Raw genomic sequence first — 26232 nt, forward strand, 5'->3', positions numbered from 1 at the left:
GAAAGCACGATTGCACGCAAACGATGCCACAAGACTCCATACGTTCTTTGTTCAGATGTATGGACTAGAAACACACGGCAGCGAGTGAGATGCATAAGAACTACATAAATATAACCGTGATTATCGTCTTGTACACAACGAACACATTACATTGCTACTTGCTACTTCACAAATTAACTCCACTACCCTTCGCCCATACCACCTCAACATGCGCCTTGCTACTGTAGCTGCATTCAGTATCGGCATTGCTGTTGCTACACCTATAGACCTCGGGGAGACACGATCCTTCCCACGTGAACAGCCTAGAGACATCGTAACACACCAAGGCCTCGAAGGCCGTGTCAAACGTCTGCCTAACGGAGTAAGCCCGGAGACAGCAGGCTCAGTCTCAGCCTCAGAAAAACTGGATTCAGACTCTGTCCAGACCAGCCCCATCAAACGCCACAACGGGTAGGTTATGCGCAAAAGCCTGCCGCTATTTACTATAACCAGCTTACTCAAACCAGCGTTCCTAATAACATCCTCGCAGGAGGAATCCAACCATCTACAGCGCTGCTCACCGCAGTCCCCGAGATCAAGAAGGAAGCTTTTCCTGGTCTCAACTTCACCGAGTTCATCAACTCGTTGTCGCTGCAAGGAGATGGTCCTTCCAGTATTTCCGCCGCTGAACTTGAAGAATTGTCCTCGGAAATAGGTGAGGCTGTGAAAAAGACTCTCCAAGAGCTGGAGAAAACGGGGCGTGTCTCGTACTATGTTGTTAATCCGTATTGTATTATCAAGTCGTGTAAGGACCCGCCGGGTCATCCTAGAGCACGAGACATCAGCGGTATGGACGCGAACCTCGTTCAGGTAGCTGGAAGTTCGGAGGGAGAAGGCAAAAGAAACTCTCTTCAAGACTGATCTTTGTTCAAGAGTTGAGCAGGAGAACAGAGCGCAATATCGTGGATTATTGATAGAATCGTATTGGACACTCGTTATCATTATGTTATTGATATTCAGCCACTAAATCTCTCTCGGAGTCTTTGCATACATCACGAGAATAGCGACTAAAGTCATAAGCCCCAGATCTCAGAAAATCGCACCGGGAGACCAATCTGACTCAGTCAAAGTTGAAAGCGTTCTTATACGCCTTTTTCTCCTTCTCCTTCCGCACTGCAACCCTCTTCTTCGCACCGTCCAACTCCTTCACAATCGCCGCATCGCCTGGTGCATACTTGAGTGCCTCTTTCAGATCTTCAACCGCACCCTCGTCGCTCTTCTTGCCAACCTTCGCCTGTCCTGACCTGAAGTACGCCTTCGCCTTGTCCTTATCGCTGATGCCCTCAATCTCCAACGCCTTCGACGCGCTGTCCAGTGCATCGGCGAACTGATTGGTCTTGTTCTGGAGAAGGGCGCAATTGAGGTATACGGAGATCTTAAGAGTCTGGAGCTTGGGGAAGAGGTCTGCGGGGTCAGTCTCGAGCGGTGCAGGGTACTCGTGTAGGTATCGCAATGCTTTTTGGTACTTCTTGATGCCGAGATCGAGGTTTTGCTGCTTGAAGGCCGCATTGCCCATATCTTTGAGCTCGGTTGCGATCTTGAGGATCTCGTCGCCTTTCCACTCATCATCGCCGCTGGGCTTTTGGTCTTCCGGAAAATCTTCGTATGGGTCACCAGTCGCGTCGGGCGTTTTTTCTGTGGCCTTCTCATAGTCCTCGCCTGTAAGTTCACCGCAGTCTGCCAAAAGTTAGCGCTTGCTACAGGCCTCCGAACACGATTGATCATACCTATTATGGTTGCATCCTGGTATGGCTTATCGCCGCTCTGTACCTTGAGGTTCTCGATCGTCCGTACGATGCTCTTGCCGTTGATAACTTCGCCAAACACAACGTGCTTCTTGTCCAAATGTGGTGTCGGAACTGTAGTTACGAAGAATTGCGAGCCATTGGTTTCTGATCTCGTCAGTAATGATTCTGCCACTCTGTGGCACTACCATGATACCACTCAGATAATGCGGTGCACTTATCCTGTGTCTCATGTCGAATTACGTACCGGGACCAGCATTCGCCATGCTCAGCAGAAACGGCTTCTCGTGTACTTTCTCAAAGTTCTCGTCCTCGAATTTCTCTCCATAAATGCTCTCACCACCCGTGCCGTTACCCATGGTGAAGTCACTGTTACTGTCAGCAATCCGTGTCCAAGCCGCAAAGTAGTTGCTATCCTACCCTCCTTGGATCATGAAGCCCTTGATCACGCGATGGAAGCCCGATCCCTTGTAGTGTAGCGGCTTGCCTGCATTGCCGACACCCTTCTCTCCGGTACATAATGCGCGGAAGTTCTCGGCGGTTTTGGGGACGATGTCGTTATACTACTACAGTGTTAGAGAAGGGTCGGCGCGGTGAGGGCGAGGACATACGAGTTCGAAGGCGACGCGGCCAGCTTTGACACCGCCGATTGCGATGTCGAAGAAGCAGCGGCTACGCTCTGGAGACTATCAGTAAACTTTATTCAGTCTTCTTGGTCTGGTATGAGCTTCGAGAGCTCGAACAACGTACTGGTATCGGCCATGGTCGCTCAATTGAAGCTTGTGTGAGGGCAGTAGGGTTTATAAGGACTGTCACGAGCTACAGAAGAAGGCAACAGTGGGATTGCTAGCTTTAACTAGGGTTCAATTGCGGGGTGAGGCTGAAAGAAATAGCCTCAGTCAGGCACCGTAAGCTGCCAGAAGTTTCCACGAAGCTACAGCTTCCCGCGCCAAGCCCGCCTTGCAGAGGCCGCGACCGCTCAATCATCGCGTTGAGAAGCGACGTTACAAAAGGCGTTTGCTTTGACCCGATTGGCAGAAGACGGGGGCTCTGTAGGAGTACTCGCAACGTAAGGCTAAAAGAGCGCAGCATGCGAGCGTAGCGATCGTGCAGATGGCGGTGTCGACCATGACGGTGAGGGGCATGCGGGGCACAATGTCGGTATCCGTGCGCTCATGGGTTTGAAGAATTGATGCGAAGATCAACCATCATGCATTGTCTAGTCGACTGTGAGAACTAACTTAGAGCAACAAGCAAGTCCTACTTTCTGTTTCCGCCCTTTGTTCTCGATCCGCGTGTGGACGATCTAGTGACTCCATCAACAACTTTCGTCTACCACCCTTCGTATATGTCTTGCGTCTACGATTCAGTATAGCCAATCTAGTCCCGCAGCACGTGGTTCACCATCGCGTTCTGACTGTAGTGCTCCGACAAGCCTCCTTGCAGTACTCTCCGCAGCACATTCAGTCTCAGCAGCTTCCACCACCGGTCAATTGTCACGTCCTCGGAGTCGAGCTTCATCTTTCCGCGGTTTCCATACACACGACCTGTTTCCTGGTCGATTGCGGTAGAATAGCCTGGTCCGCGCGTTGGCTTCTCGACGGTGTTTCTGATCTCCGCAAACGACGAGTGAAGCGATCTCTTGTCCCTCTTTGACACGCGGCGACTTGAGGTCTTAGCAAGCTCTTCCAGTGTTCGCCTTAGCTGATCTGGTCTTCTGTAGACATTGTAGCGCTTGACCATCTTTATTGCACTCGGGTTGTATTCTGGATCCTCGGAAGGATCCTCAGAATCATCCTTTTCCGATCCCGCCTCGTCCTCTTCCTGGGGCGTGTAGGACTTCTCGTACAAGAATGCAATGTTCTCTCCGGCAGCGATCTGCACCTTTGGATCAGCGCTGTCTAGCTGGTCGACAAATGCCTCCATAGCAGCCTCAGTCTCTTCTTGCAAGTCCTCAATCTCGGTCGCAAGTAGACCCCATTGCTGGAGAGCTGCTGTGACGACGCCGCCATCATCTTGTGCTTCCACAGATCCGCCATCAGACTCGATGATTTCGAGTAAGAGCGCCATGATGTCGAGTTTCTCATCTTCACCTGCACCACCGAAGAAGGCAGCAGTGCCAAGAGCGTGGATTGCACTGGTTTTGATCTCGATGGACTCGGAGGACTGGATAGAACGCTTCAGCTGGTTGGCGACATCGTCGTAGATATCATCCGACTCGAGAGTGACGATAGTAACGCAGAGAGCTACAGAATATTAGTGAACTCTTAAGATTAGCACACGGGTCGATTTACCTGTCAAAGCTACAAGAGCCTCGCGCTCACTATTGTCCTGCCTGATGCTCTTAATCAGGGAGGGGATGAGTTCGGCTAAGTGGCTCTCTACATCGCGCCGAGCATATCGACTCATGAGGATGTGCGCGTACACACTCAAGCTTTGTATGCGGCCATCGGTGCTGCTGCGCTTGGTATTGCTAATCTGTTCGATGCGCGTGTAGAGCTCGGCTCTCCAAGCCTCTTCGGACATCTCTAATTCCTCGTTGTTCAGTACACCATCGATGGAGTTGGTACTACACGTATGGCAGTCAGCGTACTGTTGTGAGAGACACGACACTGGTCGCGCAGTGCGTCAAGGAGCAAAGCGATCGAGACCTACCTCCACGCTGTGCTGTCGCTGAAGTACTCTTCCTCGTCCTCTTCGTCGGATGTCGGTTTACCACGCGTGCGGCTGGTGGCTCGTGATTGTGCGGGTGATGGTGCCGCTGAGCCGGCCTTTGAGGTTGCGCCTGAAGCTATGCGTGAAGCTGTCTTTCGCGAGACTGTCTTGTTGCTCTCCAGAGCTCTTCTGCGAAGGTCGCGCATGATGAAGAATCTATGCCTAGATCGCTAGCCTGTAGAGGCGGACTTTGGTGTTTTTTCAGGGTTGTTTCTTGGGTTGTGCTCCAAGATGTTCCTGTGGTAGGACTTTGCTTGTTATTCTCAGTTAGGCTGCAGTATTCGGAGATGCTGAAAATGCGGGGGACCGGAAGTAATAAGCGCGCTTTATTGCCACGGTAAGGAGTCTGTAAAATTCGATGTAGTGTGTATGTGAGGTTTGAAAGACATGAGTCAGAGCCTGAGCAGAGAAATAATAGGTGATAGGAAGCAAGATGAAATGTTAGACTGAGACGAGTGAAGCAACCACGGATCGCGTCTGGGAAATGTCTGGAGATCAAAACGCTTTTTTGCGCTAACACGTCATCGCCAGCAATCGACTGACCCTTTGTGCGAGCATGTGACCAAGCCACTGCGCGTTAGATTAGCCATGGTCAAAGTTAGATGAGCTTCATATCGCTCTCAAGCTGATGCCAGACCATGTAGATTCTGTGCTTGAACTTCGGCGTCGTGAGATGTATTGCGACAGCTAGTGCGCGCTCTTTCTCAGCGCCCACACACACTTTAGCTATCGATAAGACCGTATCGTGTAAGCTAAGAGGCACCAGCCCTGATTGGCCACATCGCCGTTCCTTCATTCCTCCTGCACAAGCAGGTCCGGACTTACTTCTGAGTTCTGCGTCCGCATCTCCTCCCTTCACAGTCACCATATCTCATGCCACTTCTAAGACCCTCTACTCGGTTCTCGCATGGTCCCAGCTCCAAATATACACACCTACAGGCCGGCTTCCACGTGCAACACCCGCGCCGCAGCAAGGCGGACTCGCCGCAATTGCAGCCTCGCCTCCGTCGGCTTTCGCAACCGCATCAAACGGCCGCCGGGTCCTGTAATCGCAGATGTCCGAGTATGCGAGCAAAACAACTGTCGTCATACGCATTGCAGTCCGTGATGACATGGTCTCGGATACTCAACACTGCGCTAGTCGCGGTGGGACCGGAAGAACATTCCGTCCTCTTGCGAAGAATGCCTTGCCCTAACCTGCAAACTTAGTCTGTCTCATGGAAAAGTCCATTCTATGTTTGGAGTTGAGTTCGTAAGTTGACGGAGGCTCAAGCGGGTGGCCCCACCCAAGCTGCTGGCTGCTGGGCCCATCAAGAGATCGTGATGCACAAAACTGTGCCTCCGCGTGGCAACAAGAGATCTCGGCACTCAACTACAGGTGTGAGGCACAGTCAAGTACCTATATGGCCGCAGACGGGAGATCGTCTCTATGTATGGCAACGAGCTGCATTCCTCATTCATGCTAGGCACCGTTATTGAGGCCCCAGGGTCGGCCGCACCAACACCATCACCAGTCTACCCTCATGCGTAAGGTCTTCCGAAGCGACCTTCATGGGCCAGTTCATGGTGTGCGTCATGCCACTTCTGGTAATTACGCGACCAAGTCTCGACCAAGTCTCCATAACCTCAGGTTCGGGCCGAGCCAACTGACTGGGGACCTGTGCCGCTTCCAAGGCCACTCCCTTAACCCAACACCGATATGTCTCTGTGCCAGACGGATGATAAAGTCTAGAAGAAACTCGCTTCGCATCTCCTCAACAGGACATAAAACCAAGCATCTTGCATATGCTGCGGCGTAATTAGGTACCATTACCAAGCATCACAACGGTTTTGCATCCGCTTCTAAATTTATCCCATTGCCCCGCGGCCACGGCTCGACAATCAATAATTATTCCAGCTCCCATATTGCTGGAATCCTGCAGCCTAGCAAGCCGAGATGCCCATCGCAAGTAATGCAAGTATGCGGCACAGCACACAACGAAGTCGTTGTTTGATGCGACTACGTGCATGCGTCCAATACCAGCTGTGCGGAGTGCTTCCCGCATAAACTGTAGAGCTGCACTATCCTAGTGGAGGATCCTATACGAACACACCAACACCCTCAGCGGTTATGGCTCCACTCTCTCCACATCGTTCACCGGTCATGTTACTTTCTATCCCGTCGAACACTCTTGCAGATGTCGAATGACTCAAGCATCGATACAATGATGGACTATTGAGCGGGATATCGCATCGACATGTGAATGTCGTATAGTCTAGAGACCCACTATCGTACGCTCTCACAGGCTCACAGCCACTTCGCCATGCCTATCCCCAAGAAACTAGTTCACAGATGCATGCGCATTTCCCGCGATTGCCCGCGACAGAGCAAGAAAAAACGGAAGACTAAATGAAAGACCAAAAAGTTTGCTAATGTACCTGCCGCTATGCTAAGCCCAAACCAATCCCCAAAATATGTGCAGCTTTGAAAGCGAAAGAGTCTAAAACGACAGAAAGGGAAATGAATGCGCGCAAAACGAATGGAAATAAAAAAAAACAAGATTGGCAAATCAAATGTCCGGCGGGTCATACAAATGTCCAGGGATCGTCATCAGCAGGCGCTTCGGTACTTACGCCCGACCCCTCGCCCTGCGTATCTCTCCGAGGGGTGTCTGCAAAGTCTCCGAGCGCAAACGGCTGCTCCTCAGGCTGCGAGAAGTGCATGCCCAGATGATCCAACACAACGGCAGACGGCTGCAGCGCCGATGATGTATCGATCTGTCTCATGCTCGTGCCCGTGTTCCTACTCCCACCGCTCGCACCTCTGCCTCCCCTCCGACTAGATTTGCGCACGCCCCCTCTTCTGCCAGACGCAAAATCAGCCCTCCTCTTTCTCGGCCGGCGCATACTCACTGGTTCTGGAAGCCCTCGGGCCAGCCAAAGGGGAAGGCGCTACGCTCCCCGGGGCGGCGCTTGGGAATGTCCATGTGGTGGAAGTTGCGCAGGTGTTCGACGAGGTGGTCGCGGCGGGTGAAGCCTTTGTCGCCCACGCGGTTGCAGTGGGCGACTGTGCAGGGGAATTCGGGGGTGCCCATGCCGTGGACTGTGGATTGGTGGCGTTGGAGGTCGGCGAGACGGGTGAAGTTTGCGGAGGAGGTGCAGCCGGATATTTCGCATGTCCATGTTCTTGAAGAATGTTAGTTGTGCGGTCAATACTGGGTGAAGGGATATGAGTGAAGCTTACTTTGTGCGGCTGTTGCTTCTGTCATTTGTTAGTTACAGTAGTAAAGATTGCGTTGAGCGGTCTTACCTTGTTGGGCCATGGGGACTACCCATATTTACGTCGTGGTTATCAGATTGCCCGTGCCATTGCGCACCCTCATAGTCTCCTGTAGCAACTGGTGCATGGTAGCCAGCAGTGGCACTGTGAACTGGCTGTGCGTAGTAGTCCGGGATAATCTGGTATGGTTGTGGAGGATAGCATTGATATTGTGCGTAGTACTGGTTGACTTGTGTTTGAGTGTACTGCGGGACTGTTGTTTGATACGTAGAAGTGGCGTAATTGTAGTTGCCCTGACCGCCACCTGACGAGTACTGACCATTGTAAGTGATTTGAAATACAACTCGAGTCGTAACACCAACTTACCCCGTAACCAGACATGACGGGCGAAACCGGTTCTTGCTTTGGGCGTAATGACTTCTTGTGCCGGGTAGTGCCTGAGCCAGAGAGCGGGCGATATGCGGACACTAAAGACGGGACGTTGCGTAACTTGCTGTTCCTTGCAGGTTTCCTCGCAGTATATGTAGGTGTTTGAACTGGTTCAAGTTCTTGAAGGGAACTAAAATAGTAAGTGACGGACGCCTTATTGGTATGATAGTTGATCAAGGCATTGCCTCGCTCCTTATATGAAGACCTGGTTCTTCATCGTATGCTCCGGCGTCACTGCCACCCCAAGTTCTAAACAAGTCAACTGAACTTACAGATATCTTTCCGTGGAGGAGGTGTCACTACGCCCGAATGGGCCAGACCCATCTTGAGGTGCCAGCATCATAGTCAAAGACGGGCGGATACGGTTGTCTGACGCAGCTTTCGAAAGGCCCGACGGATGAGATTCTAATCGTAGGATTGGAGTGATCGTGTAACCGTGCCACGGTTGGAGTTGAGTTTAGAATACTCCAAGCTGAGTAGATCGATAGAGCGAGGCTATGTATGTTCCCGAGTAGTTGGTATCCACACAGTCATCGGTATAGGGCTGACATCCGGTCTTGTATGAACGTGGGAGTCAGGATCTTTTGTGGCACGGTAAAGGCCACCGTCCAACCTGACCAGGATAAGATGGCGGACAGAGCGGTGACAATGAGAAACCGGTCCGGGAAGGATCCGCAGCGCGACGTGGATAGATCTGGAAGACCATACTTCGAACCTTTGTCCGTCTTATGCACCGCACGTTCGTTTAGTCGTATGCACGCTATGATGTACTTTCCTTGGTCTCGGGCGCTCCCCAAGGCAGAAAGCTGCAGTACAACGCGTCGTAGAAGGTATAGTGATCGCTTCGACTTACCGTGGACCAACCAGACTAGGTAGCTGCCAGCTGACTACCAGGGCCATGGCAGGCATGCTACAGATCACCTGCAGGTCAAGCGTGTCGGATCCACAAAACGTACGCCAACCCCAAAAGGATACCTGCGCGCTCGTACCCGCTGATATGGTAAATGCCATCTCGATTAAGCGGCATCGGGGCAGATTGAGTATGCGTGGATCGCCAAACACAGCGGTGAACGCAGCACGCCTGCTTGTGAAGATGTTTTTCATAGGTTGTGCTATGTGCATATGGGCTGCACACGGGATGCATCTGTTCCATTTTTTGACACTGTGTTATCGTCATCAAACGCCTGCTTGCGCATGTGCACGCTGTAGCTCTGTCTGCCTGCCGGACAATTAGCCTGCGCGATGATCACAACGAGTGCGAGTCCGGACCTTGTCTTTGATTGAACCTGTAACCGCTGGGGTTCGAGGTTATCCCCGACCAAGTTACTGTCGGGCGTAAATGAAGCTTGAACGTTGCGGAAAGGAATCTCGCTAAGGCGGCCATTCGCAAGCGGCTCAGTGCGCCTCAGCCTTGGCTGCCTGTAGAGATGGGGGCCATGTTGGGCTAGCCCGCGGCCCGGCCAATGATGCGAAAAGCGCTGCTTGAGCCACATTATGTCAGAATACGCCCGGCGCTCTTTTTGTTGCAATTTCTATAACGAACCAACCGAAAGAGCGGAGTAGGGCCTCCATCATGACGAGCCTCATATGTGAACCTGACTGTCTCACCGTATATTACTCTACACATGCGCATCTGAATTAGCGTCATCCGCAGTGTAGCATGGCATGTGCGAGAAGCGATAATCGTGCTGTAGAGCGCCTCGGACCCGACGGAGATCTGCCCACAAAAGGGGACCATTAGAGGACTACCTAATACTCAATACAGAATGTAACTATTGCGACCAAGACACGGCCTCAGGTCGAGAGCCGTTGGGTAGCTCATAACTCATCCTCCAGGAATTTGTACGCGAATCGGAAGTCAGCTTTCCTGCGGTTCATCCTGACAAGGGTTAGCGAAGGATCGAATGACGTGCAGATCAAAGCATATGGTGGCACGACCTGAACGAGGGGTCGACCGAGTGGACGGTGCTGAATGGGGTCTGGGTGCTTACCATGTGCTCTCGTAGTCGAAGAACCTGTAGGTCCCCTGCTCATAATCCTCGGTGATTGCCTTTGGCTCTTCATGCCGTTGGAACCATGTTTGGTACTGCTTGTGGAATCTCCAGCTCTGAGACTTCAGCGCTTTGGCCGCAAGATATTGCTGAAAGGAGCCTTGTTGGTAGTAGAAGGCATAGAACAGCGCGTCCGTTTCTATCCGTTGGTACAGTCGTGGGTCATCGAATATGGGCAGTGGCTCCTGCGGGTAGTGCGCGGGCGTGAACGGGTAGGGATTTTGTGGCTGATAGTGGCGTGGGGCTTCTGTATCCGCCGAGTCGGGTGCGGTGGCCATGGAAGAGGCTAGCATGCGCTCGTCAGGCGGCTTCGAAACGGAAGCGTTGATTTCGTTCTTCGTTGCCTCAAAAGAATCGAGTAGATCTTGCAAGCTGGAGGGCAGGTGGTACACCGACTCCTCTTCCTCGTCCTCTGCATGTGAATCACCGTTCGTCAACGGTGGTGTGGCAGCTTGTGAACCCTCCTCCTCTAAGCGCTCGGGGGCCGGCGTCCTCCTGCTTGCCTTAACAGCATCTTCAGCTGATGCCGCACGTGATAACGCTTCCTTTTCGACAGCTGCAGTGACAGGATGGCTTGGTGTTGCAGCGGGAGATCTGGCCTGTGCTGGCTGTACTTGTTCACTTGACGTTTGTGCCAACTTCGGATGTGTGGTCGCTGGCGATGTGGATGCGCTTGCCCGTGCGCCGGCTGGAGCTAGGCCTGACGGTGCTGCGGATCCTCCCGGTGGTGGTGGCAGAGGAGCAATGCCCACTCCATTCTTGTCACTTGCGGCTGCCGCCGCGGCCGCCGAGGCATACTTCAATGGTTCTCCAGGTGTCCGTGTCGGTAGTGGGGCAGGTTTCATCGACGTGTTTGCTGAGCTCGATGTACCAGGTAATGGCGTATGCAATGTCGCCAACGCCGGTAATGGAGACTTGAGCTGCGTCGACGGTCTTCGCGCGCCTGACTGCGTCGGTTCTGCGACCTTGGGTTTCGGGCGCTGACGGCTTGCCTTCGAGCTCGGGCGTTTCGTCTTGTATCGACTGAGTGTCTTGCGATGACACGCGATCCATCTCTCCACCCATGCCAAAAATGACCTCCTCTTCTTGCAGATTGAGTTCGTCGTATATTGTGTCATCGTCCATGAAGTCTGGACTTTGGTTTTCCTCGACGTAGTACTTGATGCTCTCCTCGATCTCTTTGACCTGCTCGGTGTCGATACTGCTATTCTCCAGCGCTCGTTGTAGCAACTCCAATTTGGTTTGGTGCCATCTATGTCGCTCCACTGTTTCTTCCATTTCCGCTATTCGCTCGGCCTTGGATGCGTCCGCCTTCTTGCTCTTTTTCCCCACAACTTGCATGGTTTCCGCCTCAGCCTCGAGTGTCTCTATCTGCCGCTCCAGCTCTTCATTCATGTGCTGCAGGAACTCGACCACCTCCATTCTCTCCTTGTCTTTCGGGTCGATCTTGGACGCCAATTGCAGCCCCTCTTTAGAGTATGCCTTTGTCTTCATCTCCTTCTCGACGGCCTTGAAGCGCTCCATTTGCTGCACGTGGTCAGTAGGCTAGTAGTGAGCGCACAGCGGTTCAGCGTACTGTCTCAATGAGCTTCCTGTGGTCCAATAGCGGCTTCTTGTCCTTGATCTCGCTCATGGCGGCCCATGTCTTGATCTGGTCTCGCGACCGTTGCAGCTTCTTGATCTCCTTCTTCAGCTGGTCTTCCAGCTTTTCTTTCTGTGAAGGGTTCCCCGTCTGCATAATCTTCTCGTATATGCTCTCGAAGGTCGCCACACCCTCGGCGACCTTCTTGAAGCATTTATCGATCTCCTGTTGGAGCTTGCGGGCGGCCATGGCTGGTGTAGCCTCGTCGCGAGGGCTAACAATTCGGTAGAGCGGGGTCCTCGAGACGCGCGGGGGCGGTGATGTGGCCTGAAGGCTGGCAGGCACGCGATCGTGTACGTCGGTGAGATGGGCGGGGGGAGGGTTGTTTGCTGCGGTTCGGTGGACGCGAGAGGTTCAGACGACCATGGTAGCTGTGAGCCACTTCGGCTAGAGCGCCAAGGCGGAGATCCTCTAGTCCCGGGACGCGCTTCAGCCTTTCTTCGACGCGTTCCCAGTGAAACCAGCCTTGTGTCAGCAGAGTGGACGGCCATTAATTTTCCATTACTATCGATCGTGCATTTCCTTTACTCTTATTTGTCCATCCTGCAATTTTGCGATATATTCCTCTCGCAATTCCCACGTGATTGGACACTGCTGCAGCTACCCCACCAGCATGAGGAGTGAGCTCATCTGCCAACCCAGTCGTTCACGTCTAGACCTAATCGGGCACAGCTATAATACAAAGGGTCAAGTCGGCCTCGGTAACAGTGGACGGGCAGCTGGTCTCGTCCATTAGCAAAGGCCTGCTTGTTCTAGCAGCTGTCTCCAAAGACGATACCGAGAAGGACATCGATTCCATGGCCAGCAAGATCCTCAAAACGAAGCTGTGGGACGACGATTCCAAGGATCCCCCGGGCCGCGTTCGTCTTGGGCTCTCTATGCTTGAAACCTTTTGTAACCCGTGAGCAGTGGAAATGTAGCGTCCAGGACATAGGTGGTGAAGTACTTTGCGGTGTGTACTCCATTGCTGGTGTCGGCACCTTCCAAGCAAATGCCATGCACCGTGTCTGCGACACTGCTGATCAAGGCCAGTCTCACAATTCACACTGTTGGCATCGGTAAAGAAAGGCAACAAACCAGACTTTCATCAATCTGCCAGCGGCGACAAAGCAAGGAGCCTTTACCAGACATTTTACAACAAAGTTGGTGAGCTGTACGAACCCAGCAAAGTTAAAGACGGTGTCTTTGCAGCAATGGTGCGCACTGCCAAACATGAATTGCATATGCGACATCTTGGCTGACTTCATACGCCCCATTTAGATGGACGTTGCGCTTGTCAATGATGGCCCGGTAAGCATTAGATCCGCTCAGCAGCCCGCGTTGTTTTGGTTTGGACGACTTTTCCTCATGATCGTTCAGGTTACCATACAGATTGACACCAATCCTCCAAAGGTCGAGATTCAATGAACTCAACCGCTAACACTGAATATGTTTGCGACCTCACCTAAACACCATTTTCTATCGAAACGCTCCCAATGGGGAAGACTCGGCCCTTTTAACAGGAAAAGCAATTCCACCTTTTGCATCTGTTGAGGCGCTATGTTGCATTGCTGTCAATAGATTGGATCCTGTCTTAGATGTGCCTTTCGAGAATGCCTTGCGATGAGCCGTATGCGCACAGCGACCTACGATATGGGAGGCCCCTTGCTGTTCTTCGGCGACCCAAGTTTCGGGCTAAATCAACCCCACCTCATAACAGCATCTATCACTTCGCTTAGGTTATTACCCGGGGACAGGTTGCAGCCACAACTCATGAATCCTCCGTCACACCGCTCGTGGATCTCATTGCTCGATAAGCGACATTTCTTTGCCGGGGCTAGCTCTACCAGCTTACACCAGTGGTCGTCTGGAGCCGACCCAACGGACTACGGATTTGAATACGTGTATTATCAAGTCCGCTCCGCACGAGTTGCTGCACGTAAGCACAAGCTGCGCACCAGGTGATGTACCTCGAGCAAGACGTTGCTGACATGACTAGGTCAGCAGCCCACGATCGTGCAGCAAATTGTCAACGAACTAATCATGCATGATCGTGCAAAACATCTGTAGTGAAGTGTGTCATAACTATGCAGGCGACTCACGAAAACAATAGACAAGCAGTGGTAAAAGATTTTGCGGAAGATGCTTACGATTTGCGGGTTATGTCAACACATAAAACAATCTGTCGTCGTCACTAAACTAAGTAACAGGCGACAATTTTAGGAAAGCGACCTGTGGCGGGTAGACTAACAAGATCTTTACCGTTTGCGGCTGTACCAAACTACGTTTCGCAGCCATTGCAGCTCCTTCAACCCACTGTCTTGGACCTTTGGGACGAAATCGCCTAGCCAACCCACCTCATATTGCTCGAGAATCTTCGCCACCCGGGGCACAAGAGGATCACACAGAGAGATTAAGCCTTGCACGTGCCAGGGCTGTTCCGGAAGCTCGATACACATTAATGCTGCTGGTCCCGATGGGAACAAGCAGTCGGCCATGATCTCATAAGCCGGTGTGAATACCGGGATACCAATGCAGATCACCAGAGTATTTGGCATCATGCTGAGATACTTATAGGGGCTGGAGGAGATGTGGATTAGATGGGGCAGGTATGCAAGCAGATGACAAGCCGCTATATCGTAGTCTGGGCCGAATACCACTATCGGGATAGCTGCCGTGGATTCCTTGTGCTCTGCAACAGCACCTGCAATAGCCCAAGCCAGGAGAAATTGTCCGCAAGCGTTCTCCTTCAGTGACGTATCCCAGTAAAGTTTACCAAGCGCCAAGCAGACAACATTATCAATCCGAACTGGCGACGCAACTATGAGCTTCTTAATTTCCTCCATGGCCCGGCTCACCTCTAAACGCTGCTGCATCGCAGCCATCTCCAATAAATGGGGGGCGAAATGTGCCCATCCTGCGATAGCGTTGCGCAGCGGGTGCGTGTCGATATCATCGGGCTTGAGGACGTTCTTGACCAAGAAGTCTTTCCCAATGTAGGCGGGCGCCATTTTGTACAGAGAGGCATCGCCCATTCTAGTGACCAGCTCATACGAGCGCGTGAGGCTAAGCACAATGCCCGGCCCATGATGGTTTGACGCCTACTCACCGTCGCCTAAGACATACGGGATGTAGATGGAATCTGCATCGGGGTCCAGGGCTTTAGCCTCGGCGAGGTCTGCTGCGGCTTGCTCTAGGACCTCACCGGTGAAGAGGAACTTGTTGCCAATGGCTGTTTCGAAGGCGCCTATATCCACCAAAAGATGCGAATGATCCGAGATGAGGCGGGTGCGGTTGGCTCTAACTTTGAGATATTGCTCGCGACGTTCACCTTTTGTGACCATAGATTGTGCAGAGATCTGTACGTCCTGAGTTGTATCCATGGTAGTTTGAGTGTTCTGAGTTGTGGTCATATTGATTGAGGTATTTCTTGGATAAAGAAGAAATATCGTAGGATGGGATTGATCATCTATCTGAATAGAATGAGCGGCTAGCATGATTGAAACACGCAGACAGTCACTATCAGTTCAGATACATGCACATTGTGTAAAGAAGATGTTCTGTACATACACAAGTGCGATCCCTCCTACGAAGCTATGGTGGACGCATGCTTCCGTGGCGAGCCAGTGGGTCTTGCGGCCTTGTATCGTTTAAATATCTGGATATATATACGTCTGGGGTCGCAGAATGAAGCACGAAGGTCACCCGTACGGTTAACAGACATAACTACGGCGTGCAAGAAGGATTGCACATTCTCTTTCTTGAATTAAAGTAACCATATATAATATTGGCGCAATCTGAGTAGGACTAAGCGGTTGCTCAGTAACACGTACTTCTTCCAAAATTGTGCAATTTACTGTCGGCGACAAAGTACTCTGTTGCCGACATGAGCTCCTAGCCCGATAATCTGTCTCTTCCTTCCTCGACTTGCTCTCCTACTCGAGACATGTACCAACAATTACGACAACTTGAACCCATTGTAGCCATCAGCCGCCGAATTGTTGATCATCTTATAATACTCCGGTACGCCACCCAACCAAATCAGCGGCTCCCTGGGTTTGTTCGGGATATTTGTACCCATGTACCACTTCAGAATGTCAGTAACGTAGTCCAAATCGTCCCGTCTACACCACTTGGACTCACCGAATTTGTGCTCGGAAGTAGCGAAGCATTCGCAAGCTTCCAGATCACCTTCTTGTACTCGTCTTCGCTGTCCTTCTCCACCTCGATCTTCTTGAGTCCTTTGTCATCCAAGTGCTTCATCGCCTGCAAGATCCAATTGCCCTGTAGCTCCGCACATGTCGGGCCGTTGCACAGAGCTGTCGGGGCTTGCGGCCCATAAGTAAAAAACATGTTCGGAAAGTTCGAGACGGCAAGACCAAGATAGGTCTTCGCTCCGTCTTTCCAGTGGTCGCTCAAACTCTCGCCAGATGTGCCCTTGATGTCGATCTGCGTGAGTCCGCCGGTGATCGCGTCGTACCCTGTCGCACTGACGATGAAGTCGAACTCGTACTCCAGGCCCGCGGTCTTGATGCCCTTCTCAGTGATCTCCTGGATGGGCGTACCTTTATTGCTAATATCAACGAGCGTAACATTGGGCTGGTTGTAGATCTCGAAGTACTTGTTCTCCAGCGAAATGCGCTTGCAGCCAAAGGCATGCGGCTGTTCCATTGGCGCAAGGATATCAGCGATCTTGGGATGGTTGATCTTCGCTCGCGTCTTGTCGCGCCAGAATTTGTATGCTTCGTGATTCGCATCCTTGCGAAAAAGCATGTCGTGGTAAGTCGCGAGCCAGAAATGGAAGTCGCCTTTGCTCCAGAGTTCTTCGTATGTCGACTGGCGTTGCTCGGGAGTATCATCGAAGGTGGCACGGGGCAGGAAGTTGAAGTTGAAGCCAGAGAAGCTGTCGGTACGCTTGGCATATAGATCGGGGTATTTGGGCTTGGGGATAGCTTGCTTGGGTGCGTTGAATTCGGCCTGTCCCATGGGCAAGGACATGTTTGGGGTGCGTTGAAAGACTGTCAGGTGGCTGGCTACTTTGCTGAGTTCTTGCGCCAATTGGATGCCAGTAGAGCCTGTCCCGATGATCGCGATCCTTTTACCAGCAAGCTCGAGCTCTTCATGCGGCCAGTATGAAGGGTGGAGAAACGTTCCTACATGAAGTTAGCGTTGTATCCGAACCCGGGCTGAGGCGACATACCTTCGAATGAATCTACGCCTTTCCAATCCGGGATGTACCTCTTCGCTGCGAAGCCAGTGTTCAGTAACAGGTACTTCGCCTTGTAAATCTCACCAGCCTCGGTATTCACCGTCCATCGGCCTTGTCCGTCATTCCAAGTCGCTGATGAGACGAAGGTGTTGAACTGCGTATCTTTTCTCAAATCCCACTTCTTGGCCACATACGCAAAATAAGCACGCAGTTCTTCACTGCCAGGAAAGCGCTGCTTCCAAGTCCAATCCTCCCATAAGGCTGGATCAGAGAATTCATAGTGCGGTATTTCGCTGTCGACACGCGCTCCGGGGTACCTGTTCCAATACCAAACACCTCCGTAGTCTGAACCATGTTCGACGAGCTTCACCCTGTATCCTGCATCTCGGAGGACCTTCAGCTGGTAGACGCCTCCGAAACCAGCACCTACGATAAGAGCATCGAGATCTTCGGTGTGTGTGCCGTTCGAGTTATCGTTTGGGTAATGGGCCTTCAACTCGTCTATCGAACCCATGATGGTAAAGTGATGTAGTGTTTCAAGTGGGGAGTAAGGAAAATTCAGAAGGATTGGATAATCTGGCTGGTGGGAGTGACGATTCTACTGAAGACTGGTGGACAAGAGAGGACAAACCCAAGTGGGTGAGTGACAGAACTGTCGTTTGACTTTTAGTTGTCTTCGACGCGCTGTGCTCCACAGACAACGCAGGCTAAGGATCGAAGTAGGTCGACCGCCGTTTATTAGCCTACTGCATACTAAAGTGGGGAGGCGTTTGCACATCGAACAATGTGCCATCGGCTTGTGATTGGCCAGATTCTTGCAGGATTTCTGCGGCGTGGCTCGTCTGCATCCCGCCATGTACCCAGGTGTTCGGGACGCTTGTTTGACACATGTGAAGGACAAAAGCGCAGAATGCTCGCGATCAAAGGTTATTGATTAGGCTGTCGAGTACTGTACCATAGGTACAGTTGTTGCGATAAATTGTTACTTTGCAATTGTATTGGCTCAGGTATATTTGATGCCTCGAATGCCAACAACCACACGGCTACCCCGCTTCACAGTTACTGTACCACCATTACATCTGCACGACACCCGATGATATGGTAAACCATATCTTGGCTGGTGGATGCACTTTACGGACATCGCGCTAGAGCCTGATGTAGAACTGTTCCGAGCCCATGCGCGGCACAACGGCTTCGAGATACTTCATTCTGGTATCCCTTTGGTTGTTAATCCCGAGCCCGTGGTTGACAAATTTATGTGCATTTGTAAAGTCAGGGTTGTAACATGATCCGTGGCATCGTCCGATGACTGGAAGCTGGATTGCATGATCGCCACGATAGTGAGTTACTTTTCCACTCTTACTATCGTGACTAGTCAGGTATCCAAAGAATAGGACAACCATCCGATAGAAGATGAGAGTCGAAATCGGCGGCTGACTATCCGCAATCTCGATCGGTCTGCCGTGCGTACAGCCCCGTACTTTTCTGCAAGCATGTGGCGTGGTCCTTCTTCTCGTTCCTCATTCGTAGTCATCTCCGCGCAGGTCTGCCCCTTGGTACGAACAATCTCAAAAATGACGGGATAGAGACGGCTGCGATTTAACAAAGTTTTTACGATACGTTCATTCGACGGGATCCTGGTAGTTGCAACTGCAGCTAGCTCTATTGAAGTAGGATCATTGCAAAACCATCGTTCGAAGTCAATGCGAATGCCTACGCGGCGCGGTCATGGAACATGGCTTTCAAGAGTCTAATTACATGTAGTCTCCTGGATAATTCAGGTTAACAATATTCAAAGTTTTATCCATGACAATTTACTTCCTTCGTTGAAACGCAGACCACAACTCTCTTCAATCATGGCTGTCAGTGCGTTTGAAGCAGCGCTCATCGAAACATGGACACTCTTCGCCGTAGGAAGCATCGTTATTATGATGAGAATTTTCTGTCGCACGAAAATGGTTGGATTCGCGGGATACTGCGGTGACGACTACCTTATTTTCTTCGCCTGGGTAAGCTGTTCTGGATAGCTACAGCGGGCAAACTAACACTCTTTAGGCCTGTTACACTGCAATGACAGTTGCGGCACATATTGTCGGCGGAACTGGTGACACGTCTCACCTGACGCTCGAGCAGCGATTATCCTTCTCCCCAGAGGAAGCCGCCATGCGTCAGAAAGGGACCAAATGGTTTATGGTGGGATGGTACACCTACATTGGGCTAATCTGGACACTCAAGTTCAACTTTTTGTTCCTCTCTCGGCGCATCGTTAGCGTCAGTCACATCAGGATTGTCATCATTCCGACGATGGCGTTTGTGGGGGCCACGGGCGTGGCTATTTGGATTCTCTTTGCAACAGCATGTCGACCCTTTCATAAGCTTTGGCAAATCCTCCCAGATCCGGGAAGTGCGTATACCTCATCTCGCCTTGCTGCTTCCGCTGAAAATACTTCGTAGGACTCTGCATGCCGCAAAGCCCCGTCTTCCTTATCACTGTTCTCGTGCTCAACCTCGTCACCGACATGTGTATTATCATCATCCCGATACCTATTATATTGCCTCTGAGAATCACCTGGGCCCGCAAGATTGGAATCATATTCATGTTCAGTGCTGGAATATTCGTCATGATCGCAGCAGTCTTGCGGGTTTACTTCGTCTTGTCACTCCAGCAAGGACAAACAGCCGCAATCTGGTCCTGTCGGGAAGACTTCGTCGCGATCGTCATTGGGCAGGCTACCATGGTTCGTCCCTTATTTACACATCGGTTCTGGACCCGCGTCTCTACAAACTCTTCGACATACGAGCTTTCCGGTGGAAGTTTTACGAAAACCCCACGGCTGGGTTTTCGCACGGTAAAAGATCCGTACCACGTCAGCGTCCTGCGCACTCAAGGAAATGAAAGCGAGGAGCACATCATATCAGGTGGCTCACAGAAAGGTGTTACCGCTCCATGCAATATAAGGCAAGAGGACGGGATGTATGGGATGCCGATGAACTGAATATACGTTCTTGATAGATTTGAACATGTAGCTCAGCAATTTTCAGGTGTATCTTAATTTAGGGTATACAACTTCCGTACCTCTTCGGTACCTCATAACATGCTGACCAAGTATTGACCCTATCTAGGCTCGTATATAGCATGTTGCCTATTGTTTGACAGTACTTGGAGTGTGAGCAGAGCGCGCTCCAAACCCCCAGAGAGAATTGCAGAAGCAGCCGCTGAGGCGAAGGTGAGAGCGCATTCTCCGCTCATGTCTCTGTTTTCACCATCTCCGCAATTTTTGCTCTTCTCTGAGCGTCACTTACATTCACCACGTTCGCTTAAAGCCCTATATACTTTCTATCGCCACCATCAAAAGCACAATTATTAAACTCGCAATCGTTGTTTAGGTATTCATAGCAACTAAGATCCTAGTTCTATCATTACTAAGGCTCAGTAGTTTGAGCGTTTCTGATAATTAAGCTATTAAAAGGCGGGTTCATTCAATTCCCGTAGTAGATGACGTGTGTTTGATTCCTGGGGAGGGCAAGCATTAGTATGGGGCCCGTTCCAGTTATAGGATATACAGACGAATCCCCCGTCTAGTAGTGATATTCTTCATTTTTGCCTTTCTTGTGCTGTGGTCTCTGTAGCCTGTTTATACATCTTGATAGTTTTTGATCGGCCCTTGCCGGAGCAAGGGAACTTAATGCGCAGTTCGGGCAGGCGCGTCTGCGCGAATCCTCGTTCGGCTTCAGATTGGACTGGCTTTGATACCTAGTGGTAGATGAACTAGAGGGCGAAGTCGTCAGCTTGAGCACAGATTAGACCCCAGATATCAGGTGTTACCTCAAGGTGAACGTTTGAATTGTCCTAGCCTTGTAATACTCTGAAGAACAAGGCAGGGCGCATTTTCATTCAAACTTTCTCCTGTTGTTGAAGAAGCAGTGGACGCTCGATATATATCCAGCATGGAGATAAGCTTTAGTTGTTTGGGCCGGTTATAAATCTCGGCGCAAGAGTGAGCTCCATGGCAGGTCGCAAATGCGTCATTGAAACCAACAAGCTTACAATCAAGACTATAGAGACGCATTGGCCATTGTATGACTTGATCCGGCGGGAAAGTGGAAGATTGAGATCTGAATGGATAAGTGGAGTGCGAGACTGGATGCTGTGATAACAGTTAAGATCTATATGCTTCATCAGTGACGATCAGTGTCTGAGCAAGATGCCAGATGTGTACATTCATGATATCGTAGAGTAATATCTGAAACAATTCATTGCTGATACTGCGCAGATGCGTCATGTGTGAGGTGTGGAAGGCTTCGATTCTGAAGTAGTTCGTTAGTTCACCCCGTCATAACTCGAGCCGGGCGGACATCGCCTCAAACACGCAAGTTGGCGTATCCATTTTTCACCTACCACAACAATGTCACGTGTATTGAATCGCGTGATGGGCCATCTAGAACCCTTGCTCTTTTCATTTGCAAGTTGCCGCCTCGCTCCCTCTGCTCTATCCTCCCGATGGCCTCCTCCCATGTCTACAGCGGCCAATGAAGACATGGTCGGCACGACTTCGAGCGCCTTACACATGGATCTGTCACGTTCTGATGTTTCGCGCTGCGACGTTTCCCGCTTTCTCGACCTTCCCACAGGTGAGCACATCGCATTTTTGCCGCTGAGCTGGGCTTCCGCGAATCCAGTGTACAGAGCTCCGTAATCATGTCTACAGTTATGCCGGCAATCGCAACCGAGCGTTTGGAATTCGGATCAACTCAACACAAGGTGCAACACCACCAATGGAACCGGACTAGCAATCACAAGATTAAGTTCCACTCCCCAGTCTCATGACGCACACCCATCCCAACATCCACGGCCTGTGTGGAAAACCCATCGCTCTCTATCCACTCCCTCTGACATTCTTTCAAAACCACCAACAACATCCAAGTCTCATCATACCACCTGTTCAGAACTATAGCACACATCCCACTGATGCTGACATACTACTCCCCCCGACTCATCTTCGCCGTGAAAAGTAATGTAGCCGCATACCCGCATTTAAAATCTCTCTCCACGAGCCGTACATCCCCTGAAAACCTACCTAGAAATATCATCCAGGCGTAGGATATTGCCGCATGAACCGTCCATTCGCGCGCCGCATATGCTGGGGTATATCCAAGCTGCCATATCCCGAGTAGCTTTGGGATGATTCAGCACGACCTGGCAACCACAAAACTATATCCATGTCAACCGGTAAGTAAAATTTGTAATGGGAAAAAGGGACGATGCTGAATGTATATTGGCTACACCAGCTATCTCGCGCTATCGCGAACACACACACACACACACAAAGTTCAACATGTACAGTACAGCTCGTACTTGAATCCCTCCTTCTTGCCAAACATGCCCACAAAAAAAAGCCCCAATATCTACCTACATAACTGGAAAGCACTGAATCGCACATGTCTTACTGCGGCACTTCATTGTTCCACCGCCTCGGTGCGGGAGGCAGTCCAGCAACCGGCGCCCCTCGCGACGATCCAGGCCTCGAGTTGGGCCCGTCTGATGGCGCCGGCGCCGGTCGGATGGGCAGATTCATGACGTTTTGGCCGCCTATGCTTGTGCTGCTGGAGGTTCGGGCGGGATATTGGGGGCGTGGGGGTGCGGGTGCGGAGATGGAGCCGTTGGGTGTGTGTGATCTGACGTCGGCGGAACCTCTCCTTTCAATTGACGGCTTCTCTTTGAGCTGTTCTTTGATGCTGGCTGCTGAGGGTGCGGGGGCGAGGTATGATTTGCGCTTGTTGTGCTCCATCATGCTGACGGCCCATGCTTCGAGGTCGACGGGTGTGCGTTTGGCGGCTTGTAAAAAGGCATCGTGGTCCTGGTTCAGTCAGCACGAGCGATATTCCAGAGATTGAGGTGACTTACATAAAGCTCCCTGGGCGTAGGTCGCTCCGCAGGGTCTTTCATCAAACACTTGGCGATCATGTCTTCCAGGATTGAAGGGAATGCATCGCTCTTGGGCAGCTTTGGTGATGGCTCCAAAACAATCTGCTGCAAAAGATCGAGGATACCCTGAGGTCCACCAGCTTCGTCGTCGTCGCCGCTGCCGGAAAAGGGGAATTTGCCGATAGCTAGCTCCATGAGCGAAAGTCCCACACTCCAGACATCCGACTTCACCGTGTACGGCGACCCTTGTATCCGCTCTGGCGCCATGTATGTACCCGTTCCAACAAAAGTTTCGGCGATGGAACCTTCCAGTTCACTTGACACTCCGAAGTCACATAGCTTGATCGAACCCTTTGAGTTTACCAGGATGTTGGACGGTTTTAAATCTCGATGCATGATGCGATGCGCGCTGTATAGGTAGGCCAGGCCACCAAGTACGGCTTCGGCAATTTTCCCGAGGACATCGACGCGGACAGGGCCAAAAGTCCGGGATACCCAGTCGAGAGATCTGGTGTTGCTGGTCAGTTGCTGCGTCTCTGCGCCATAGACCTGGTGTGACATACCCCACATCCATGTACTCCATGCACATAATGACATCCCCGCTGCTGTTTTGGAAAGCGCCGTAAAAGTCGACAATGTACTCCGAGTTGCAGTCGTGCATGATGCGCAGCTCCCGGACTATCCGCTTTCGCACCTCGTTCTTTGCCTCGACGTGTATGACCTAGATGTGTCAGCTCCTGTCCAGGTCTGGCCTGATCCGATATGCCACGCACCTTCCTCGCCATGACAACCTTGGTTGCCGTATGTTGGACTTTGCTGACTGTTCCTCCATTGCCTGAGCCCAGTTCCCGCAGCACTATCAGGTCCTCCGCCTTCAGGTCCAGCTGAAACTCCACACCAATCTCCAGCGTGTCCTGCTTGTCGTCGCTGGCTATGCCACCGGGAACCTGCGCATCGCCGGCCGAGGGTGCAGGCTTCGGCGGGGGTGCGCTAAGAGCAAGACCCTTGAGGTTCTTCCTCTTCATCGTCTTCGGCTTCATGAGGTCGCCCATGGTTGCGGGAGTGTGCGCCGGGCGCTATCAAGCGTGGTATGTAGGGTGACGAAACGGCAATCGAAGCGGTACAGAACAAAGGCAAAGCTGCCCTGCAGTAGGTAAAGGTGAGATCGCAAGGCAGCACTGCCTGCTGTTTCGAATTTGCCGCCGAAGATGGGTCAACGATGGTACGCCAATCACGGCAAGACTCCTAATAGAGGACGGCGTTTATTGGATTGCCAGATCCGGGAGAGCGCAGTGGCCAATCTTCACAATCAAGAGGCAGCAGAGCTTGATTGGGAAAGAGGCGATGTGTACGAGAAGCCGTGTCTTGGACGTGCGTTGGGGTGGAAGACGGGCTCAGGAGAGATGCGTGAAGTTGGGCAGGGCAGACCGTCTAGCGGGGCGCGTTCACAAGTTGGTGGGGGTCTGCAAGCGGGCGGGCCAAACAGACTTTTGCAAGGCTGCGCCTGGGCTGGAAATAGAAGACGGGAGGTCCTGAGGATGGTACAAGGACACTGCAGATGACGAAGAGCATTCTCTCCTTTCATAGATAGCTACTAATCCAGCCCACGATGCATCGCTCAGGAGGTTTCAGACTCTTGCAGCCGTCCATGCTTCACTTGTTCCAGCCCACGAGTTTACCACGCACGTGTAGGACGACCATGCTATATAACACGACATATCGATCCGTAATTTGGTGCCTTCACGGGCCTGCACCCTTAGTCCAGCCTCGCTGTCAGGCCAGCGTTCCGATCCGGACACCACGAAGATAACCGCGCCCAGCGTAGCCGTACTTCGTGCTGCTCACCTAAACCTCCGGGGCCTGTGCGCTGCGCTAAGGACCATCTACCGGCTGACATGTATCCGGCCATCCACATCATCTATCATCAAGCTGATACCTCGGGAGGGAAGGACTGCCGATTGCTTGCACAATCATGTATTGGTTCACATGGCCATGACTTGCATTTTCCCATGCGTCGCACAATCTAATCTATATGATCGCGCCAACCATTTGTGGATATGCTCCGTGGATCTTTGTCGCACCACCGCCTAATCTCGTCCAAGATATATCCTTCGCCATGTCCACTTTGTTTTAAACGATCTTCGAGGTTTGCTCGATTCAATCACGGTCTTGCCCTTTGCATCGTGACCACAATGAAGCACGAACAGAACGAAGAGGCTGAAGCCTTCCTCGACCAGCCGGAAGATGGTCATCATACTCCGAGCATCACAACCCGGAAGAGAAGCCCATGGGCACGGTCCTGGTCGTACATCCGGATAACCCTCGAGGTTGCAATGGTAGCCACCATATTCTTCCTCCTCTTCTTCCGCGCACCTCCATCCAGGACTATTCGCAGGTCGCCTGTGCCCGACTGTATGTCAACGGCTTCCACAGCCCATGTACTTTACTGACAATACCAAGTCCCACGCAAGATCTACACTTTCCACAACGACCCCAAATACACCCGGGAAGACATGTTCTTGAACGAAACCACAACCCTCCATACCCTCCACAACTGGATCCCACTCTCTTCCGACTCGCGTGGATACGTCGTCATCCCAGACCTCGATGGGCCCTACGACCTACCCGAACCGCACACCATCGCAGTCGACCGCCACAACGATGGTCCTGGTTTCATGATGTCCGTGTTCCACCAGCTGCACTGCCTATCCTATTTAGCCGAGTACTACCAGCGCGGTTACGGAGGCCATGAATTGACGGAAGAGGTGGCACATCATACAGCACACTGCTTCAACTACATCAGGCAGGGTATTACGTGCAACGCAGATGTGACTTTGGAAGGAAAGACAGATTTGGGGCCGGGAGAGGGTAGTGAGCATGAGTGTGTGGACTATGATGCATTGTTGGAGTGGGCGAATAAGCATGCAGCGTTTAGGTGGAGGAACGGGTTGCTGCCAGAAGACTCGGTGCTTTGAGTTTATAATAAGAGACCAAAATCATATTTCAAACAGTCAATTCTGCTGAAAAGTGAATAATGCTTCGATTACACGCTGATGAGAAGTTGTCGCGTTGTAAGGTAGACCCATGGGCGAAAGTGTCGAGTTACAGCCACATATGCTTTTTGGACGATGAGAAAGCATATAGTTGTAGATTCGAGATCACTAAAAAGTGACGTATTGCAAACATTGTCGTATGCGCATGTGTCAATGAGGTGAGATCAAACGGGGTCCAAGTTGTT

General features: G+C 51.6%; 15 protein-coding genes across 15 annotated transcripts; 4 read left to right on the forward strand and 11 right to left on the reverse strand.

Moving 5' to 3' along the window:
* Window positions 1-128: 128 nt before the first annotated feature.
* On the forward strand, window positions 129-977 carry SNOG_05637 (hypothetical protein). The gene is made up of 2 exons (XM_001795984.1): window positions 129-450; window positions 507-977. Exons 1-2 carry the CDS (start codon window positions 209-211, stop codon window positions 898-900), a joined length of 636 nt encoding a protein of 211 aa, XP_001796036.1. The 5' UTR covers window positions 129-208; the 3' UTR covers window positions 901-977.
* Window positions 978-1099: 122 nt separating this feature from the next.
* On the reverse strand, window positions 1100-2547 carry SNOG_05639 (hypothetical protein; the record flags this gene model as incomplete). The annotated part of the gene is made up of 6 exons (XM_001795985.1): window positions 1100-1698; window positions 1767-1898; window positions 2032-2153; window positions 2205-2347; window positions 2396-2463; window positions 2535-2547. 6 exons carry the CDS (start codon window positions 2545-2547, stop codon window positions 1100-1102), a joined length of 1077 nt encoding a protein of 358 aa, XP_001796037.1.
* Window positions 2548-3164: 617 nt separating this feature from the next.
* Window positions 3165-4645, reverse strand: SNOG_05640 (hypothetical protein; the record flags this gene model as incomplete). The annotated part of the gene is made up of 3 exons (XM_001795986.1): window positions 3165-4030; window positions 4079-4353; window positions 4440-4645. 3 exons carry the CDS (start codon window positions 4643-4645, stop codon window positions 3165-3167), a joined length of 1347 nt encoding a protein of 448 aa, XP_001796038.1.
* Window positions 4646-5097: 452 nt separating this feature from the next.
* On the reverse strand, window positions 5098-5613 carry SNOG_05641 (hypothetical protein; the record flags this gene model as incomplete). The annotated part of the gene is made up of 3 exons (XM_001795987.1): window positions 5098-5219; window positions 5325-5352; window positions 5437-5613. 3 exons carry the CDS (start codon window positions 5611-5613, stop codon window positions 5098-5100), a joined length of 327 nt encoding a protein of 108 aa, XP_001796039.1.
* A 358-nt stretch (window positions 5614-5971) lies between these two features.
* SNOG_05642 (hypothetical protein) lies at window positions 5972-6064 on the reverse strand (the record flags this gene model as incomplete). Its single annotated transcript, XM_001795988.1, has 1 exon — window positions 5972-6064. The coding sequence occupies one exon, from the start codon at window positions 6062-6064 to the stop codon at window positions 5972-5974; it is 93 nt and encodes a 30-aa protein (XP_001796040.1).
* A 1323-nt stretch (window positions 6065-7387) lies between these two features.
* SNOG_05643 (hypothetical protein) lies at window positions 7388-7801 on the reverse strand (the record flags this gene model as incomplete). Its single annotated transcript, XM_001795989.1, has 2 exons — window positions 7388-7581; window positions 7789-7801. 2 exons carry the CDS (start codon window positions 7799-7801, stop codon window positions 7388-7390), a joined length of 207 nt encoding a protein of 68 aa, XP_001796041.1.
* A 579-nt stretch (window positions 7802-8380) lies between these two features.
* SNOG_05644 (hypothetical protein) lies at window positions 8381-8511 on the reverse strand (the record flags this gene model as incomplete). Its single annotated transcript, XM_001795990.1, has 2 exons — window positions 8381-8421; window positions 8460-8511. 2 exons carry the CDS (start codon window positions 8509-8511, stop codon window positions 8381-8383), a joined length of 93 nt encoding a protein of 30 aa, XP_001796042.1.
* Window positions 8512-9299: 788 nt separating this feature from the next.
* On the reverse strand, window positions 9300-9680 carry SNOG_05645 (hypothetical protein; the record flags this gene model as incomplete). Its single annotated transcript, XM_001795991.1, has 2 exons — window positions 9300-9406; window positions 9515-9680. 2 exons carry the CDS (start codon window positions 9678-9680, stop codon window positions 9300-9302), a joined length of 273 nt encoding a protein of 90 aa, XP_001796043.1.
* Window positions 9681-10174: 494 nt separating this feature from the next.
* Window positions 10175-12069, reverse strand: SNOG_05646 (hypothetical protein; the record flags this gene model as incomplete). The annotated part of the gene is made up of 3 exons (XM_001795992.1): window positions 10175-11035; window positions 11088-11783; window positions 11815-12069. 3 exons carry the CDS (start codon window positions 12067-12069, stop codon window positions 10175-10177), a joined length of 1812 nt encoding a protein of 603 aa, XP_001796044.1.
* A 424-nt stretch (window positions 12070-12493) lies between these two features.
* SNOG_05647 (hypothetical protein) lies at window positions 12494-12785 on the forward strand (the record flags this gene model as incomplete). Its single annotated transcript, XM_001795993.1, has 2 exons — window positions 12494-12521; window positions 12553-12785. The coding sequence occupies 2 exons, from the start codon at window positions 12494-12496 to the stop codon at window positions 12783-12785; spliced, it is 261 nt and encodes an 86-aa protein (XP_001796045.1).
* Window positions 12786-14117: 1332 nt separating this feature from the next.
* SNOG_05648 (hypothetical protein) lies at window positions 14118-15272 on the reverse strand (the record flags this gene model as incomplete). The annotated part of the gene is made up of 2 exons (XM_001795994.1): window positions 14118-14925; window positions 14965-15272. 2 exons carry the CDS (start codon window positions 15270-15272, stop codon window positions 14118-14120), a joined length of 1116 nt encoding a protein of 371 aa, XP_001796046.1.
* A 545-nt stretch (window positions 15273-15817) lies between these two features.
* SNOG_05649 (hypothetical protein) lies at window positions 15818-17582 on the reverse strand (the record flags this gene model as incomplete). Its single annotated transcript, XM_001795995.1, has 3 exons — window positions 15818-15946; window positions 16051-17012; window positions 17060-17582. 3 exons carry the CDS (start codon window positions 17580-17582, stop codon window positions 15818-15820), a joined length of 1614 nt encoding a protein of 537 aa, XP_001796047.1.
* Window positions 17583-18924: 1342 nt separating this feature from the next.
* SNOG_05650 (hypothetical protein) lies at window positions 18925-20064 on the forward strand (the record flags this gene model as incomplete). The annotated part of the gene is made up of 3 exons (XM_001795996.1): window positions 18925-19077; window positions 19124-19472; window positions 19523-20064. 3 exons carry the CDS (start codon window positions 18925-18927, stop codon window positions 20062-20064), a joined length of 1044 nt encoding a protein of 347 aa, XP_001796048.1.
* A 2448-nt stretch (window positions 20065-22512) lies between these two features.
* On the reverse strand, window positions 22513-24046 carry SNOG_05651 (hypothetical protein; the record flags this gene model as incomplete). The annotated part of the gene is given in 4 exon segments (XM_001795997.1): window positions 22513-22926; window positions 22974-23543; window positions 23563-23715; window positions 23768-24046. The coding sequence occupies 4 exon segments, from the start codon at window positions 24044-24046 to the stop codon at window positions 22513-22515; spliced, it is 1416 nt and encodes a 471-aa protein (XP_001796049.1).
* Window positions 24047-25186: 1140 nt separating this feature from the next.
* On the forward strand, window positions 25187-25969 carry SNOG_05652 (hypothetical protein; the record flags this gene model as incomplete). Its single annotated transcript, XM_001795998.1, has 2 exons — window positions 25187-25406; window positions 25455-25969. The coding sequence occupies 2 exons, from the start codon at window positions 25187-25189 to the stop codon at window positions 25967-25969; spliced, it is 735 nt and encodes a 244-aa protein (XP_001796050.1).
* Window positions 25970-26232: the final 263 nt, after the last annotated feature.

Source organism: Parastagonospora nodorum, assembly GCF_000146915.1.
Source record: "Parastagonospora nodorum SN15 chromosome Unknown scaffold_8, whole genome shotgun sequence".
Taxonomy (NCBI): Eukaryota; Fungi; Ascomycota; class Dothideomycetes; order Pleosporales; family Phaeosphaeriaceae; genus Parastagonospora; species Parastagonospora nodorum.

What these genes read in the sequence shown, in the direction of transcription:
- SNOG_05637 (XM_001795984.1), top strand. Translation starts at nt 209, where the DNA reads ATGCGCCTTGCTACTGTAGCTGCATTCAGTATCGGCATTGCTGTTGCT. An exon ending in CCCATCAAACGCCACAACGG is followed by an intron (nt 451 to 506) that starts GTAGGTTATGCG and finishes TACTCAAACCAG; the next exon opens with CGTTCCTAATAACATCCTCG.